This window comes from Neoarius graeffei, chromosome 27 (genome assembly GCF_027579695.1).
Source record: "Neoarius graeffei isolate fNeoGra1 chromosome 27, fNeoGra1.pri, whole genome shotgun sequence".
Lineage (NCBI taxonomy): Eukaryota > Metazoa > Chordata > Actinopteri > Siluriformes > Ariidae > Neoarius > Neoarius graeffei.
Genome location: NC_083595.1, coordinates 51,304,608 through 51,324,458, shown reverse-complemented (window position 1 = coordinate 51,324,458; position 19,851 = coordinate 51,304,608). Strand labels below are relative to the sequence as shown.

The 19,851-nt window shown below is 44.4% G+C and overlaps 1 protein-coding gene across 1 annotated transcript in view; it reads left to right on the top strand.

Annotated features, from left to right (window-relative positions):
- The first annotated feature begins 1,168 nt into the window (after positions 1-1,168).
- The window catches only part of rfx7a (regulatory factor X7a), a 56,933-nt gene continuing 38,250 nt past the window's right edge, over positions 1,169-19,851 (top strand). The window contains exons 1-2 of the mRNA XM_060911747.1: positions 1,169-1,572; positions 14,067-14,100. Of these exons, the coding sequence (XP_060767730.1) occupies positions 1,463-1,572; positions 14,067-14,100 (144 nt within the window). The 5' untranslated portion in view covers positions 1,169-1,462. The remainder of the gene's footprint in view (positions 1,573-14,066; positions 14,101-19,851) is intronic.

Here is a 19,851-nt window from a genome sequence, read left to right as displayed (position 1 = left end):
GGCGGCACGGTGGTGTAGTGGTTAGCGCTGTCGCCTCACAGCAAGAAGGTCCGGGTTCGAGCCCTGTGGCCAGCGAGGGCCTTTCTGTGTGGAGTTTGCATGTTCTCCCTGTGTCTGCGTGGGTTTCCTCCGGGTGCTCCGGTTTCCCCCACAGTCCAAAGACATGCAGGTTAGGTTAACTGGTGACTCTAAATTGAGCGTAGGTGTGAATGTGAGTGTGAATGGTTGTCTGTGTCTATGTGTCAGCCCTGTGATAACCTGGCGACTTGTCCAGGGTGTACCCCGCCTTTCGCCCGTAGTCAGCTGGGATAGGCTCCAGCTTGCCTGTGACCCTGTAGAAGGATAAAGCGGCTAGAGATAATGAGATGAGATGAGATATTTTCAATGAGGGGCGGCACGGTGGTGTAGTGGTTAGCGCTGTCACCTCACAGCAAGAAGGTCCGGGTTCGAGCCCCGTGGCCGGCGAGGGCCTTTCTGTGCGGAGTTTGCATGTTCTCCCTGTGTCTGCGTGGGTTTCCTCCAGGTGCTCCGGTTTCCCCCACAGTCCAAAGACATGCATTTAGGTTGACATGGGGCGGCTTTGGACTGAGGCGCCCTTGAGTGAGGTAACCAACCCCTGACTGCTCCCCGGGTGCTCTGGGCTGCCCACTGCTCTGGGTGTGCGCGTGCGTTCACTGCTTCAGATGGGTTAAATGCAGAGGATGAATTTCACTGTGCTTGAAGTGTGCATGTGACGAATAAAGGTTTCTTCTTCTCTTGCACAATCTTAGTTTGCTGTCCACCATGAATGCCAATTACAAATAAATAAATAAATAAATAAATAGGCAGGAAAAAAATAATACAAAGTAAAGGCAATATAGTGCAAAATAAAAGCAAAAAAAAAACCACCCAGTATAGTACAAAATAAAGGTAAATGTAGTGTAATACAAAAATAAGGCAATGTTTGTTTTTTATATTTTTAATTCAGATCTTTTATTAGTTCGAATGTATTTGTTACGAGTCTTTGACTCATTGGACATATCGAAGATAAAGCTATGATTGATCGATCAACATCATACTCAGTGCTGTGCGGAATCGACTCCAAAGCTTTGGAATCGATTCTCCAGTCTGAACACCTACGCTCGGAGAATCGACTCTTTCTTGGGAATCGACTCATTTGTGCTCAGGGAAGTCAGTGCGTGGTAGTGAAGCAGGCTGGATTGAGGGCTTGAGTGCGTCCTGTGAGCGCATGCGCGCTGAGTCTCAAACCCACCACGCTGGAGGAGAGTCGGAGCTCAGATGATGAGTGAGGGGTGTTTAGGTGTCGGGAGCAGGAGCTCAGAGAAGAGGAGGCTTTCACCAGGAGGAGCGTGATGTGATGTGAATATCCGGGACAGCGCCGTGGGGGTTTGTGTGGTTCAGGTCGTGGCCTGCTTGTTAGAGAGATCTATCCTTCCTTCCTTCCTTCTTCTTCTTCACCGTGATGGCTGATGAGCAGCAGCAGCAGCAGCCTCAGTCCGGCTCTGGGCTTCCATCAGGACTGCAAGCAGCAGAAAGCAGCTCACTGCAGCTGAAAATCAAGAACTCCATCTGGTGAGTCAGTGCACCTGGCTGCAGCGCTCAGTAAACTCAGCTGCTCTCTTCCAGCTCTTTAACTCACTCAGCAGCTTCACAGCCTCTTCTTCTCTCTGCAGTCCCTCCGGCTTCAGGAGGAGAGAGGCGCGTTCTGCTGCACTCACCTGTGCACAAACCATGCACGCGCGCGCTGTTAGGCGTTATTACCTGTCCTGGTTAATGAAGGGGTGTGTGTGTGTGTGTGTGTGAAAGAGAGAGTGTGTGTGTGTGTGTCGCATTATTTCTCAGTGTTCACAGAACGAGCTGTGTTTGGCTTTAGTCTCAGTTTACATGATTGTTTGTTTATTTGCTAACGCACGCGCACAAAGTCTAGAAGGCACCAAATGACGTAAAAAAACCTATTTGCATATTTACTGATTCATCATGCTCATTTGCATGGCTACACATGCTACATGAAAGCCTAGAAGGCACCAAATGATGTAGAAAAAACCTATTTGCATATTTATTGATTTGTCATGCTCATTTGCATGGCTACACATGCTACATGAAAGCCTAGAAGGCACCAAATGATGTAGAAAAAACCTATTTGCATATTTATTGATTTGTCATGCTCATTTGCATGGATACACATGCTACATGAAAGTCTAGAAGGCACCAAATGATGTAAAAACAGCCTATTTGCATATTTACTGATTCGTCATGCTCATTTGCATGGCTACACATGCTACATGAAAGCCTAGAAGGCACCAAATGATGTAGAAAAAACCTATTTGCATATTTATTGATTTGTCATGCTCATTTGCATGGCTACACATGCTACATGAAAGCCTAGAAGGCACCAAATGATGTAGAAAAAACCTATTTGCATATTTACTGATTCGTCATGCTCATTTGCATGGCTACACATGCTACATGAAAGCCTAGAAGGCACCAAATGATGTAGAAAAAACCTATTTGCATATTTATTGATTTGTCATGCTCATTTGCATGGATACACATGCTACATGAAAGTCTAGAAGGCACCAAATGATGTAAAAACAGCCTATTTGCATATTTACTGATTCGTCATGCTCATTTGCATGGCTACACATGCTACATGAAAGTCTAGAAGGCACCAAATGATGTAGAAAAAACCTATTTGCATATTTACTGATTCGTCATGCTCATTTGCATGGCTACACATGCTACATGAAAGCCTAGAAGGCACCAAATGATGTAGAAAAAACCTATTTGCATATTTATTGATTTGTCATGCTCATTTGCATGGATACACATGCTACATGAAAGTCTAGAAGGCACCAAATGACGTAAAAACAGCCTATTTGCATATTTACTGATTCGTCATGCTCATTTGCATGGCTACACATGCTACATGAAAGTCTAGAAGGCACCAAATTACGTGAAAACATCCTATTTGCATATTTACTGTTTCATCATGCTCATTTGCATGGATACACATGCAAATGCTACATGAAAGTCTAGAAGGCACCAAATGATGTAGAAAAAACCTATTTGCATATTTATTGATTCGTCATGCTCATTTGCATGGCTACACATGCTACATGAAAGTCTAGAAGGCACCAAATGACGTAAAAACATCCTATTTGCATATTTACTGATTCATCATGCTCATTTGCGTGGCTAAACATGCTACATGAAAGTCTAGAAGGCATCAAATGATGTAGAAAAAACCTATTTGCATATTTATTGATTTGTCATACTCATTTGCATGGCTACACATGCTACATGAAAGTCTAGAAGGCACCAAATGATGTAAAAACAGCCTATTTACATATTTACTGATTCATCATGCTCATTTGCATGGATACACATGCTACATGAAAGTCTAGAAGGCACCAAATTACGTGAAAACATCCTATTTGCATATTTACTGTTTCATCATGCTCATTTGCATGGATACACATGCAAATGCTACATGAAGGTCTAGAAGGCACCAAATGATGTAGAAAAAACCTATTTGCATATTTATTGATTCGTCATGCTCATTTGCATGGCTACACATGCTACATGAAAGTCTAGAAGGCACCAAATGACGTAAAAACATCCTATTTGCATATTTACTGATTCATCATGCTCATTTGCGTGGCTAAACATGCTACATGAAAGTCTAGAAGGCATCAAATGATGTAGAAAAAACCTATTTGCATATTTATTGATTTGTCATACTCATTTGCATGGCTACACATGCTACATGAAAGTCTAGAAGGCACCAAATGATGTAAAAACAGCCTATTTACATATTTACTGATTCATCATGCTCATTTGCATGGATACACATGCTACATGAAAGTCTAGAAGGCACCAAATTACGTGAAAACATCCTATTTGCATATTTACTGATTCATCATGCTCATTTGCATGGATACACATGCAAATGCTACATGAAAGTCTAGAAGGCACCAAATGATGTAGAAAAAACCTATTTGCATATTTATTGATTCGTCATGCTCATTTGCATGGCTACACATGCTACATGAAAGTCTAGAAGGCACCAAATGACGTAAAAACATCCTATTTGCATATTTACTGATTCATCATGCTCATTTGCGTGGCTAAACATGCTACATGAAAGTCTAGAAGGCATCAAATGATGTAGAAAAAACCTATTTGCATATTTATTGATTTGTCATACTCATTTGCATGGCTACACATGCTACATGAAAGTCTAGAAGGCACCAAATGATGTAAAAACAGCCTATTTACATATTTACTGATTCATCATGCTCATTTGCATGGATACACATGCTACATGAAAGTCTAGAAGGCACCAAATTACGTGAAAACATCCTATTTGCATATTTACTGTTTCATCATGCTCATTTGCATGGATACACATGCAAATGCTACATGAAAGTCTAGAAGGCACCAAATGATGTAGAAAAAACCTATTTGCATATTTATTGATTCGTCATGCTCATTTGCATGGCTACACATGCTACATGAAAGTCTAGAAGGCACCAAATGACGTAAAAACATCCTATTTGCATATTTACTGATTCATCATGCTCATTTGCGTGGCTAAACATGCTACATGAAAGTCTAGAAGGCATCAAATGATGTAGAAAAAACCTATTTGCATATTTATTGATTCGTCATACTCATTTGCATGGCTACACATGCTACATGAAAGTCTAGAAGGCTCCAAATGACGTAAAAATCCCTATTTGCATACTTATTAATTCGTCATGCTCATTTGCATGGATACACATGCTACATGCAATTGTAGAAGGCACCAAATGATGTAGAAAATCCCCTATTTGCATATTTACTGTTTTGTTATGCTCATTTGCATGGCTAAACGTGCTACATGAACGTGTAGAAAGCACCAAATGACATAAAAACACCATATTTGCGTATTTATTGTTTCATCATCCTCATTTGCATGGATAAACATGCTACATGAAAGTCTAGAAGGCACCAAATGACGTAGAATAACCCTATTTGCATATTTATCGATTTGTCATGCTCATTTGCATGGCTAATGAAGAAAGGTTTATCTTAAGACACTTGCACTAGATTAGATTAAACAAGTGTTATACCAAAATAGAAAGCATTTTTAAAAAAATGCAACAGTGATTTGAAAATGTGAGCGTGAGTCAAGTGTGTGTCATTAATTAAACTGTTCTTCCTGTTAAATGCACGTTCATAACACGTTTATAACGGCTTATGAGTGTGTGCAGGTTCACGGTGCGATGTGGACAATTTTAGAAACGTACATTTGATAGATTAGATTAGATTAGATTCACTTTATTGATCCCACATCGGGGAAATTCACATTACAGTAGCAAGAAAATGTCATACAGATAACAAAATAAAACTGAAATAAAAATTAGACAAATGAAAGATTAAAGATTACAGAGGGCTATTTGCATTATCTACCATGAAAAAGTATAGAAATATTACATGAGACACAAAAGCAATGAAAGGTAGCTTTGACAGTTCCTCACCTGTGTGGGCGTGTCTTTTGGTTGTCGGGATCACTAGTGATCAGTGATTGGACCTTAGGAACATTGATGAGTGACTGGTCATTGGGAGCGATGATGATGATGATGATGGTGAGGAATGATTAGTTGTTGGGAACCTTTTCCGGAGGCCAAAATACAGAGGAAAAAAAAGTTTTTAATTAAAAATATGTGCGCAGCGCTTCAGTGATTATTACAGCAGTCGTTTAAACAGACCAGTCATTGTCACATCTTTTTACTGTGCGCTGAAAATGTGCTTGTGTAGTTATTTTTGCAGCCGTGACTCCGACCCCACCACCACCAGCAGCTCTGATTGTACATGTCGAGACATGTTGCCAGCGTACAGCTGTGTAGTGCTTACAGGACAGCACACACTCCGTTCACTCTGTGACGTCAGGATCATCACACGGCACGTCGCTGTACTTTATACTCAAAACCACAACATTTATTTCAACTGGAAACAGAAATAATAAACATTGTGTTTGATCAGAACGTTGAAATTGTGCCTCAGCATGTACAATGAACTGAATATTTGTTGTCGCTCTTCTAGGAGGAGTGTATTGTGTACTGTGTGTGTTGTGTGTATTGTGTACTGTGTGTGTTGTGCGTATTGTGTACTGTGGTGCTTTAATGCAGCATTTCCTGTAGATTTATTTCCTCCAGAATTCTGTGATGCCGTAGTGACTCTGTTTTATAACTTCATTATTTTGGTGCCTTTTTGGTACTTCAGCTTTTTAAATATAAAATCTGATGGTCGCCTTTGAGAGCCTCTCCAGTGGACTTGTGGCCGTGTGCAGGGGGCAGTTAAAGGTCACTTAAAGCCCCTGTGTTAATTGATAGCCCTGATTCATATTTGGCGCGCTGATGCGTCTGCCCCGGGGGACGAGGGGACACGCCGCGCGTTCTTTATGGTCCTGGAGACCTCGCTGGAAAAGACAAAGCAGCGTCCCAGATTAACCTCTACACGTCTCTACACAACTCTGTGCATCTCTAAACCGTTGTATGGTGACAGAGATATGTATCTACACACCTTTACACACCTGTACAGACCTCTGCATATCTCTACACGTCTCTACACACTTCTACACGTTTTTTACACATCTCTACATATTTTTAACGCATCTCTACACACCTCTATGCATCTATACACACTTGTACACACCTCTACACATTTTTTACACACCTGTACACACCTTTATATGTCTCTACTAGGGCTGTAACGATATGCGTATCGAAATCGCGATACGCAGAGCCACGATCCGTATCGCGATACAAGAAGGCAGAATCGCGGTACACCCTTTCAAACTTCTCCTCAGCTCAAAAACAGAGGCGCTTCCAAACTTCAATTTATGAATACTTTACTTTTTATTTAAATTACATTTTAAACTTACTTAAATTACTTTTATTTTTTATATCTATTAGTAAGTCGTTTTTTCGCCGACCTGTGACAATCTTCTGCGAGTCACGCAACGTCCACACTCGCCACTGGCAGAGCATTCATTTCTTTTAAGCGGTCGCCATTCTGGTTGCGACGCGGGGAGCGAATCTGTAAACAAGCAGCTCATTGGCTGGCTAGGTGTGCCACAAGCCAATCACAATCACTTGACCGGAAAGGCATGCAGTGTTGCCAGATTGGGCGGGTTTAGGTGCTTTTTGGCTGGTTTTGAACATATTTTGGGGTGGAAAACGTTAGCAATATCTGGCAACACTGAAGGCATGTCTGCTTGGGCGGAAGCCTTCTGCGGCAGTTACATTTTGACACGCGAGCAATGTTTCACCATAAAAATTCCGTAATTTCCATCTGTTTTCCGCGATCACAGAAAATCATTGGCCCTATGAGAGTGAGACAGTGAGAGCCCCCCCCCCCCCCCCCCCCCCCCCCCAAAAAAAAATCTTAACGGATTTACACGATTTGGAAAAATGACTTTTTCAGAACCGAAAAAAACAGAGCTTCCGGCTCAACAGTATTATTTTGAGAAATAAAACAGTCTTTGGATATACATTTGTTCATTTTTGCATACATATTACTCATTCTCTGCAGTGGTCTGAATTATTTGTTATTAAATAGTTAATGTAAGTAAGTAAATGTTAATAGTCAAATTTACTACTTTAAAAAAACATTTTTAAAAAAATCGTGGGCGTATCGAATCGTGGGTCAAAAATCGTGATACGAATCGAATCGTGAGTTGGGTGTATCGTTACAGCCCTAGTCTCTACACATTTTTACACACCTCTACGCATCTCTACACATTTTTTACACACCTCTACACATCTCTACACTTTTTTTTATGCACCTCTACGCATTTTTTACACATCTCTACACACCTGTGCACCAGGGCTTTACATAACTTTTTTGCTCACCGGCCACTGTGGCTAGTGGTTTTCCCAAGTCACTAGTCATTCAGCCTTTTCACTAGCCACAATTTTGTTGCCAGGAAATCGCAGTTTTTTTCTTCACCATGATGCGTTAAAGTTCGGAAGATCTAGATTTAATTATGAACGGCAGCGTATAATGTATCTCTACAGTAGCACTCAAGTATTCAGTGCTGTTAAGGTCGCTCCCTATATGAAAACATGCAAACAGTTCAGACAAAAATATAAACGGAGTATTCTGTTTATTGAACTCAAATTCAAGCCCCTTACAATATGAAATATCGTATAATATGAAAAATAACATTCAGTACACCTGAACTGATTCTAATATTAAAAGTCCAATTCAAAACATTTATCACTGGAAAGTATTTGATGTTTTGATACGCAAGTATTCTGTGTATTATCAAGTATTATGTATATTATCTATTATCTATTAATAGTGTGTGTGTGTGTGTGTGTGTGTGTGTGTGTGTGTGTGTGTGTGTGTGAACATGTGTAGAGAGAGACATTAAATGTCCTCATTACATTCATCATCAGATGAGTCTGAATGGTCCATGAAAAATGGTCTTCGTGACCTGAGGCTTCCAGCAGGCTGTAAGTTGATAGCTGGGGCGGATCAACTTCTTTCCAATCGCGTGAACGTTTCTAAACAGCAGCTCCATCCTCTCCAGCTCAGCCGACTTCATGACAGCCAGGGACTGAAAGCAATGCTGTCCTGTAGTGACCAGCCGTCTTCGCCTGTTTTGATGTTATAGTACCGATGTGTGCATTTGACTTTTCGTGGTCCTTTATAGTTTCGAGTTTAAAATTACTGGTGCCTGTCTTTGCCAGACTTTCTACAGTCTTCGCAGTACAGGGTATTTTCGGTTTTGCTATGAACTAGCCGATCTCGCCCGCACTTCCATTTGTCATTGAACTGTCTTATCTTCCTATTAGCGTCTTGTTCATCTCCATGGCCGCAGCCAGCTCTGAGGCCCCCGCGGTCCGGACCTCGGTCATTTTTAAGAGCTGAAAATACATTTGTACGCTAAATATTCAACTGGATAAAAAAAATAAAGAATAACATTAAAACGTCTCTATAAAAAGTGCATTGTTAATGGTATTAAACGTTGATTCTGTCTTCTGTGTCTGTTTCATGAGCGCGCCTCTGAGACCAAGAACACAAAAGCGAATGAGCGCGCGACTCGGCAGAGGAACACAGTGCAGGAGACACGGGGTTTCCATGGTAACCATGAGCGCACTTTCATGAAGCTGTTCAATTTACATTTTTGAAGCAGCGCAGTTTTGTCCTCATTGCTTGGGCCAGATCAAACCATTAAACAAGCTTAAACTATTCTTACTTTTGCCACATACATGATTTATTTATTTTTTTTCAAAACTGACGATATTCAGTTCAAACACCATTAAAAGTAATTTCAGGAATAGATCTCTTGTGTGATGTATAATTCACCCTCTCATTTAAATATGTCGAACATTTTTCAGCGCGCGCTTTGTGCATCACAGACCTCTGTGATTTTAAAAAGCTGCTCTGGCCCTGATCATCTCTGCCCCTTTTTCCCTGAGCAGCAGGGTTCGAAACTCCAGCTATACGCCGCCACATAGTGCGCTTGTCAGTCATCAGCAACTTTGTTGCTTCGTTCATTAACCGCAGGTTACCGCATCACTGATTTTATCTGAGACGTTCTAAACAATTCTAACATGTTGTCAGAATGTTTATGCAGGTGCTCATGGGAGTTGTCGGCGCGTAATATTACATTGCAATGCGTTTATTATATCAGATGCCTTCAGTGAAAACTACAATTAAAATATATTGTCGTACCACAGAATAAACCACCCGCCAAAGTGGCTAATGGGACTAAAGTTATTACCCGCTAAAGCCGAATTTTACCTGCATTTGGCGGGTGGGCGGGGGCTAATGTAAAGCCCTGCTCTGCACATCTCTACACACCTCTACACATTTCTACACACCTCCCACACTTTTTTTACGCGCCTCTGTGCATCTCTACACACCTCTGCACATCTCAACACACCTGTACATACCTGTACGTATCTCTACACACCTCTACACATTTTTTTACACACCTCTACGCATCTCTACTCACCTGTACGTATCTCTACACACCTTTACACATTTTTTACACACCTCTACGTATCTCTACTCACCTGTACATACCTGTACGTATCTCGACACACCTCTGTGCGTCTCTACACAGACCATTTTAAACTCCTCCATCTGTCACAGCTCAAATACTGATTTTATTCATCACTGAACTGCTTTTTCTTTTTTCGTTCTTTCTTTCTTTTGCATGTTTGCATTTTCTTTTTCTCCTCTTCAAGTCTGTTTTAAGCTTCTTTCTTTCATCTTTTCTGTTCTTTCTTTTGCTATTAAATTTATACCTTTTGTTAAATTTTAAATACATTTAATCTTGTCGCTTTTTTGTTTTTTTGTCTTTCTTTTTCTTCTCTTTTTAAAATTTCATTCTACATTTACCTTTCTTTCTTTCTTTCTTTCTTTCTTTCTTTCTTTCTTTCTTTCTTTCTTTCTTTTATAGTAATTGTATTAGTGAGACTGCTGTATTTAGGTTTTTTTGTAGTCTACACTGTATTTTCATGTCTTTGGTGTACAGCGTGTCACATCCTTCAGAAGAGATGTAATAAGGTCTGTATATATGGACATGGAAGTGTGTGCAGCTTTGTTTATTGGCGTAAAAGCAGGAGCGAGGCTGAGATAGAGGACGGGTCGGTGCCGACATAATGAGGGTAATTAACTTCAAAGTGTTTTGAAAATGAACCACATCAGCAGCGTCGCCATTGTTTCTGTGAGACCCAGCGCTACACAAAACAGTGAAAAATGCTTTAAAACCCCCCGCAGTGTTGGTGAAAGTGTCATGCCTGCAGACCAGAGACTTACAGTTTTACGGAGGTGAATTTAAGCTGGGAAAAAATGCTAATGATATAAACATTAATAACAATTAGAAAGGGATATTGAAGGGAAATGTAAACCGAAACAAACTCCAAATATATAGCTTTCCCTGAACAAACACCTTACCCACAGAGTGATCATATGACACGGGTAAGGGCGTGGCAGGTAGAGCCATAAGAGCACAGCTGTAGTTTTGTCCTCTGTCCCCGAACTCTGAGACTGAAGAGTCTCGTCAAATGGTCATTTTTGCATCTGCTTGAAGAGTAACACTCCTGTCGCCACAGCCCTCTCATTAAACAACTGCAGCGTTATTATGGGTGTGAACAGAGACGAGTAATAAGCGAGCACTACCCCGCGGAGCCTCCTGTGTCCCCTTGCTGCTGATTTGTCCACTCCTGAAGGGTGTAGGCTCTGCTTAAAATTAGACATGACATCACTCTGTTGTTCAGGAAGAGAGGAATTATTCCTGAAGAAAGCCACCCTCCTTGATGAGGACACTCCATGGAGCAGTCCTTGTAGAAACCGTGTCACTTTAGTGTCCTGGCTGCACCGTCTGTTAACGAGCACTTCCTGTCTGGAACAGCTCGTTAAATTGTTCACCTCTCATTTCAGGATGATTACCTGTTCATGTTTTACAAATAAAAAGATGCAGGCATTTAGTAAAATAGTATTTCTTATTTAGATACTCTAATTCAAGAGGATTTACTCTCGACCGATTTCAGAAAGTTTAAGTTATTTATTTTCTATCATATGGATCTTTTGTACCTTTTAGTATTTAACGTATAATTAAGTTATTCCACGAAATCGAGTCGTACATGAGCTGATAGCTGACGAGGCGCGTAGCACCGAGCTGTTTGTAATCCATGTACGACGAGATTGAGTGGAATAACTGTTTTATTCTATCCACATTCACTGGATTTTGAGAAACGGAGCATTTTTATTTTTTGCAAATTCAAATATAAAAACTTTATATACAAATCGTCCGATAAAATAATTTCTGTTTAGAATGTAAACGAACCGGTGAAATGACAGGAGCAATTTGTGAAAAATGTGATAATTCTTGAAAAATAAAAAAAGATACATTCTTCCCATCAAATACTTTCCTTCCATATTTTGTTGCCTTTTTTTGTATTTTTTGGAGTTTTTTGTTTTTGGGTAGTTTTTATTTCGTCCTCGGTTGGTTCAGTAACACGCGCCACCATTATTTTCTTCTTCTTTATGGTTTTTTGGCGGTTGGCAAACCAACTTAAAGGTGCATTACCGCCACCGACTGGGCTGGAGTGTGGAACAGGAGATACTGGGGGGGGGGACTATATTCTTTGAGCTATATCTCATCTCATTATCTGTAGCCGCTTTATCCTGTTCTACAGGGTCGCAGGCAAGCTGGATCCTATCCCAGCTGACTACGGGTGAAAGGCGGGGTACACCCTGGACAAGTCGCCAGGTCATCACAGGGCTGACACATAGACACAGACAACCATTCACACTCACACCTACGGTCAATTTAGAGTCACCAGTTAACCTAACCTGCATGTCTTTGGACTGTGGGGGAAACCGGAGCACCCGGAGGAAACCCACGCGGACACGGGGAGAACATGCAAACTCCGCACAGAAAGGCCCTCGCCGGCCCCGGGGCTCGAACCCGGACCTTCTTGCTGTGAGGCGACAGCGCTAACCACTACACCACCGTGCCGCCCTGAGCTATTTCTGTTTTTTTTAAATACTTGATGATAAAGTGATATATCTGACTTGATGTGCGCCGCCATTTTGTTTTTTTCTACTTACGGTATATGAGGTGATATCCTAGTAGTAGAGTAGCCAAGCAGAGCACGTGAATGTGGATAGAATAAGTGGGGAAATATGCAAACCCCATTTCCAGAAAAGTGGGGATATTTTCTAAAATGCAATAAAAACAAAAAGAAGAGTGTTTATTAGCAGGCGTGATATTCACAAAAATGAGAGCAAAACAGAAAGCAGAGTATTTAAACAGCGTTATAAACATGGCTAGAAACAAACGTGACCGTGATAATGATGATGATACTGCGCAATGCCTCTGTGAAAACAGCGTCTGAATCTGCACGTGCTGATTGTGCTCAAATCAGTATCACGTGTTTCCCATAATGACCGGGTCCCAAGCACGCGCACAGTGTGCTCCGTGAGCGCGTGTGGCCACTCGAGCTGCGACAGACTCAAGTGCGCGAAGGCGTGACAGTCAAGTGTTCGCGTGCTGTGACCACAACCTTTAGCTCACGTGTATATCGCCATGCACCGCTACCAAAATGCCTCATTTTCATCGATAACCCATCGCAAAGCATCGCAAGCTGCAGTGTGACCGTAGCGTAATGAGGCGGATGTGACATCGAATGCAACCCAGCAATTGTACCCAACCACGAGTAAAAATTAGCTTCAACCTGAAAAAAAATTTGCGGCCCAGTAGATGGCGCTTCACGGCCCAGTGATTTGAGAAACACTGCTATAAAGCAACAAATCCAAATGATTAGTTTGTTCAAATGATTCCTCAGACCGTTCCCCAGACTACAGTGTGTCTGTTCCGACAATTCGGTTTTCCGTTTCCAACTTTACCTGCAACTTGTTCTCATTTTTGGCTTGACGCAAAAATTGTCAGAAAACCATATCCTATCTTAAACATCCTCTCAGTAAACGCATATAAAGACATTTCAGAAGAACGAAGCTTGGAGGGAAGTTGAAGAGATCGTTGGTGCCTGTGGTGAGTGGATCTCTAGCTAGTGCAGTTAGCTTGTGTAACATAAACAAAACTGATGTGTATAAATGATCTAGTTGGCTGGAGGCTTTCTTTTTTTTTTTTTTCACTCAAACCGGGCTGGAAAATGTTTGTGACTCTTTAACTACATCATCAGACCTGGTAAACCTTCTATACACTCCGTAGACTCTTCGTTCTCCACCTGTCTTAGATCACCACAAGTCCATATTAATCCTGTGTATAGATTGTATACAAGTTTGTACCGGTTCCTGCCCTCGTCCCGGGTTACTGCTTGGCTCTTGTTGCTCTTCTTTGCGGCTCGTTTTCTATTCCCGCATGTGTTCCTGTGATTATATATCGCCGTGACTCGGCCAGAGCGAGATTGGCAGCTGGGAGCATACTTCACATGCCACCGGTTTATTAATAAAGACAGCTTTAAGCGTTTCTCCTGTTACACTTGTGTCATTACTAATATAGTTTTTCTTTCCCTGTGTCTTTTTTTTTTCTACAGCAAATCCGTACAGTCGAAGGTGGACAGCATTTTGGTGAGTTTTCCTGATTTTTCAGATGATTAACTGTTTCCTGATGATGCTGAACATTTAAAGCAAATGAACACAATCCATAAATTCAAACTAAGGATTGATTTTATTTATTTATTTATTACCTCTTAATATATAAAAAGTCCAGTAATCACAGACTCTGGGTACAGAAATATGGTTTGTGCAGAAATTCAGAAACGTTTTGAAAAAATATATCGGTTCCATCAAGGTAAGAAATGACTCGGAGTCAGAGACGGTAAAAATGCCGTCTTGGAAAGTTCCTTTCTTCTCAGAACTAATGCAGCTTTCCAGGTAGACTATATTTTGCGAAAGAAAGAAAGCACAACTTTATTCATCACACACTTGTGAAATTCCTCTCTGCATTTAACCCATCTGAAGCAGTGAACACACACACGTGAGCAATGAGCACACACACACATACCCAGAGCAGTGGGCAGCCATGCTAACAGCGCCCGGGGAGCAGTTGGGAGTTCGGTGCCTCGCTCAAGGGCACCTCAGCCCAAGGCCGTCCCATATTAACCTAACCGCATGCAGAGACTCAGATTGTTGGCACGCCCGCGTCTGATGCCGCTTTTCCACTACAAACGCGGCTGAGTCGGGCTGAGCCGTGCCGTGCTGAGTCGGGCTGAGCGGGGCTGTTGGAGTTGCATTTCGACTACAACCGCGCTGAACCGTGCTGGCTGGAAGTGGGTGGACACATTGGGTGGAGTTAGCGAAAGTGGGTGGACGTCAGGTGATGTCGTTACGCAGCGCAAACAGTGACATCAGTGATCTTTTAAGCGGTAGTCTCACGACCCGGAGAGTAAACAATAAACATGGAGGACATGGAGTCGTTAGTGTTGCTGGTCTTGGTGCTGTGGCTTGTTGTCACCGACAACGCGGACAGATACTGGCAAGAGCGTATAAGGCTTCAGAAATTCTCGTAATTCGTAATTCTCCTTCTTCCGGGTTTGCGGTGTTTACAGATCCCAGCGTGCTCGCGGGGCGTGTGTGGGCATGTGAGGACACTCCTCCTCACCAATCAGTGCACAGGGGAGTGTCTGCTCACGCCCACAGCCTCACTTGGCTCGCTTTGGCTCGCTTCAGCCCCACTCCAAAACGGTGCGAGTTTTGGGTGCTAAGCAGGGCTGAAGCGAGCCGAGTCGTGCTGTTCTTTGGTAGTCGAAACGCGAGCCGTGTCGGGCTGGAGTGAGCTGAAGCGAGCTGAAGTGAGCTGAAAAAGGGTAGTGGAAAAGGGCCATAAGACGCACTATTTCGAATAATGAACGCATTGTCGAGAGGGGCAGGGGCCAAGATGGACACGAGCATTTTATACCCTATTTGGAACGTTTCGTGGCGTATTACTTGACTTCATGGTCTCAATATCGAAAATCTTGCACAAATATGCAACTTCCAACATAATTATCTGGATATTCAACAGATTTCAGCATCGGATGAATTTGTTTTGACCACCGCCATATTGAATATACGTCGGACCCGTTCGTGTATTTACCAGTCCCCCCAGGATTCCGCGGGCCTTTTTTGTGATTGTTGCGGGCTAAAATGTCTGATGTTGTGGGGGGGGTTCCAAAAAATTGCGATGAAAGTTGCGGTGTTTTTTAGGTTTTTGTTGCGATTACATTGCGGGAGGAAGTGAAAGTTGCGAGGAATTGTTGCGATTTTCTCTTTTTGTGATTAAAATTGAGTGATATGTTAAATATTAAGTTATTACTGAAAAACTATTCTCGTCTCGTCTCGTCTTCTTCCGCTTATCCAGGACCGGGTCGCGGAGGCAGCAGTCTAAGCATGGAAGCCCAAACTTCCCTTTCCCCAGACACCTCGGCCAGCTCCTCGGGAAGAACACCGAGGCGTTCCCAGGCCAGCCGAGAGACATAGTCCCTCCAGCGTGTCCTGGGTCTTCCCCGGGGCCTCCTCCCGGGGGGACATGCCTGGAACACCTCCCCAGGGAGGCGTCCAGGAGGCATCCGAAAAAGATGCCCGAGCCACCTCAGCTGGTTCCTCTCGATGTGGAGGAGCAGCGGCTCTACTCCGAGCTCCTCCCGAGTGACTGTGCTTCTCACCCTATCTCTAAGGGAGCGCCCAGCCACCCTGCGAAGGAAACTCATTTCAGCCGCTTGTATCCGCGATCTTGTTCTTTCTGTCATTACCCAAAGCTCATGACCATAGGTGAGAGTCGGAACGTAGATCGACCGGTAAATTGAGAGCTTCGCCTTTTGGCTCAGCTCCTTCTTCACCACGACGGACCGGTAAAGCGACCGCATCACTGCGGAGGCTGCACCGATCCGCCTGTCGATCTCACGCTCCATCCTTCCCTCACTCGTGAACAAGATCCCGAGATACTTAAACTCCTCCACTTGAGGCAGGACTTCTCCACCAACCTGGAGAGGGCAAGCCACCCTTTTCCGGTCGAGAACCATGGCCTCGGACTTGGAGGTGCTGATTCTCATCCCAGCCGCTTCACACTCGACTGCAAACCGCCCCAGTGCATGCTGAAGGTCCTGGTTTGAAGAAGCCAACAGGACAACATCATCCGCAAAAAGCAGAGATGAAATCCTGTGGTTCCCAAACAGGATTCCTTCCGGCCCCTGGCTGCGCCTAGAAATTCTGTCCATAAAAATTATGAACAGAACCGGTGACAAAGGGCAGCCCTGACGGAGTCCAACATGCACTGGGAACAGGTCTGACTTACTGCCGGCAATGCGAACCAGACTCCTGCTCCGTTCGTACAGGGACCGGACAGCCCTTAGCAAAGAGCCCCGAACCCCATACTCCCGAAGCACCCCCCACAGAATACCACGGGGGACACGGTCGAATGCCTTCTCCAGATCCACAAAGCACATGTGGACTGGTTGGGCAAACTCCCATGAACCCTCGAGCACCCTATGAAGGGTATAGAGCTGGTCCAGTGTTCCGCGACCAGGACGAAAACCGCATTGTTCCTCCTGGATCCGAGGTTCGACTATCGGTCGAATTCTCCTCTCCAGTACCCTGGAGTAAACTTTCCCTGGGAGGCTGAGAAGTGTGATTCCCCTATAATTGGAGCACACTCTCCGGTCCCCTTTCTTAAAAAGAGGGACCACCACCCCAGTCTGCCACTCCAGAGGCACTGTCCCCGACCGCCACGCGATGTTGCAGAGGCGTGTCAACCAAGACAGCCCCACAACATCCAGAGACTTGAGATACTCAGGGCGGATCTCATCCACCCCCGGTGCCCTGCCACCGAGGAGCTTGCAAACCACCTCAGTGACTTCGGCTTGGGTAATGGACGAGTCCACCTCTGAGTCATCAGCCTCAGTCTCCTCAGTGGAAGACATGACGGTGGGATTGAGGAGATCCTCAAAGTATTCCTTCCACCGCCCGACAATGTCCCCAGTCGAGGTCAACAGCTCCCCACCCGCACTGTAAACAGTGTTGGCAGAGTACTGCTTCCCCCTCCTGAGGCGCCGGACGGTTTGCCAGAATTTCTTCGAGGCCGACCGATAGTCCTTCTCCATGGCCTCCCCGAACTCCTCCCAGTTCCGAGTTTTTGCCTCCGCAACTGCCCGAGCTGCAGCACGCCTGGCCTGCCGATACCCGTCGGCTGCCTCAGGAGTCCCGGAGGTCAACATGGCCCGATAGGACTCCTTCTTCAGCTTGACGGCATCCCTTACTTCCGGTGTCCACCACCGGGTTCGGGGATTGCCGCCACGACAGGCACCGGAGACCTTGCGGCCACAGCTCCGAACAGCTGCGTCCACAATGGAGGTAGAGAACATGGTCCACTCAGACTCAATGTCCCCCGCCTCCCTCGGAAGCTGGGAAAAGCTCTCCCGGAGGTGGGAGTTAAAGACCTCCCCAACAGAGTGCTCGGCCAGACGTTCCCAGCAGACCCTCACCATACGTTTGGGCCTGCCAGGTCTGTCCAGCTTCCTCCTCCGCCAGCGGATCCAACTCACCACCAGGTGGTGATCAGTTGACAACTCAGCCCCTCTCTTCACCCGAGTGTCCAAGACATAGGGTCGGAGATCAGATGACACGACTACAAAGTCGATCATCGACCTCCGACCTAAGGTGTCCTGGTGCCACGTGCACTTATGGACACCCCTATGCTCGAACATGGTGTTCGTTATGGACAAACTGTGACTAGCACAGAAGTCCAATAACAAAACACCACTCGGGTTCAGATCGGGGAGGCCGTTCCTCCCAACCACGCCCCTCCAGGTGTCACTGTCATCGCCCACGTGAGCATTGAAGTCCCCCAGTAGCACAATGGAGTCCCCAGTCTGAGCACCCCTCAGTACCTCTCCCAGGGACTCCAAGAAGGCCGGATACTCTATACTGCTATTTGGCCCGTAGGCACAAACAACAGCAAGAGCCCTCTCCCCAATCCGAAGGCGCAGAGAGGCGACCCTCTCGTTCACTGGGGTAAACTCCAACACATGGCGGCTGAGCTGGGGAGCTATAAGGAAGCCCACACCAGCCCGCCGCCGCTCACCATGGGCGACTCCAGAGAAGTGGAAAGTCCAGCCCCTCTCGAGGAGCTGGGTTCCAGAGCCCAAGCTGTGCGTGGAGGTGAGCCCGACTATCTCTAGCCGGTACCTCTCAACCTCCCGCACAAGCTCAGGCTCCTTCCCCCCCAGCGAAGTGACATTCCATGTCCCAACAGCCAGCCGCTGTGTCCGGGGGTCAGGTCGTCGAGGCCCCTGCCTTCGACTGCCACCCAATCCACACTGCACCAAACCCCTACTGCTACCTCTGTGGGTGGTGAACCCACAGGAGGTCGGGCCCACGTCGCCTCTTCGGGCTGAGCCCGGCCGGGCCCCATGGGCAAAGGCCCGACCACCTGAAAAACTATTGATTAAAAAAAACAGACACTGAGAAATGGTCCTATAAACAACTTTACCAATATAAAAGATTACCAGGACTACAAAAATGCAGAAAAATAGGCTTTACTTATCCAAATGCACCTGTTGGTTCAAAAGTTAAAGTGCAGAGAACCTCACAGCACAACATGAAGTTACCTTAAAATATAATATAAATGCCTCAGCTTTCATGTAAGAAAAAAAAAAACACTATTAATACTAGTACTGTGTGCAGGCAGTCTCTCCTGAAGACTAAATTAAACAATAATTATAAACTAATAAAATAAATGGCTCAGGCTTCATAGAAGAAAAAAAAACAATTTGAACAGAATCTCACAGTATGATGCTGAAGCTGCCTAAACAATGGAAAATAAAATACCATTTTGGCAAAAATGTTGGCGTCCATTAATTTCTTGTATTAAGTAAAAAATAATGTAAAGTGCACACAGTCCTTCACTGTAAACATAACACACTTTCAGTAACAGAATTTAAGCCTACAGAAACACTGACTCGCATATGCTGCTTCTCTTGAACGTATACACGGAAGTAAGCAGTGTTGCCAGATACTGCTGACGTTTTCCAGCCCAAAATATGTTCAAAACCTGCCAAAATGCACTTGAAACCGCCCAATCTGGCAACACTGGAAGTAAGGCGGAAGGTAGTTTGTCGACACCAACAATTGGTCAAATTTGCGGGAAAGTTGCGGTGATTGGATATAATTGCAACACCGCCCTGAATTCACGGGGATTGATTGAATTTGCGTTGAAGTTGCAAATCACAACATCGCGAAATCCTGGAGGGTCTGATTTATGCCGCCCCGTTTGTAGCCGCCCAAGCGAGTAAAACCTGATCCAAGTCTTTCGCTAGGTGGCGTCTTACGGTCTATGTACGAATA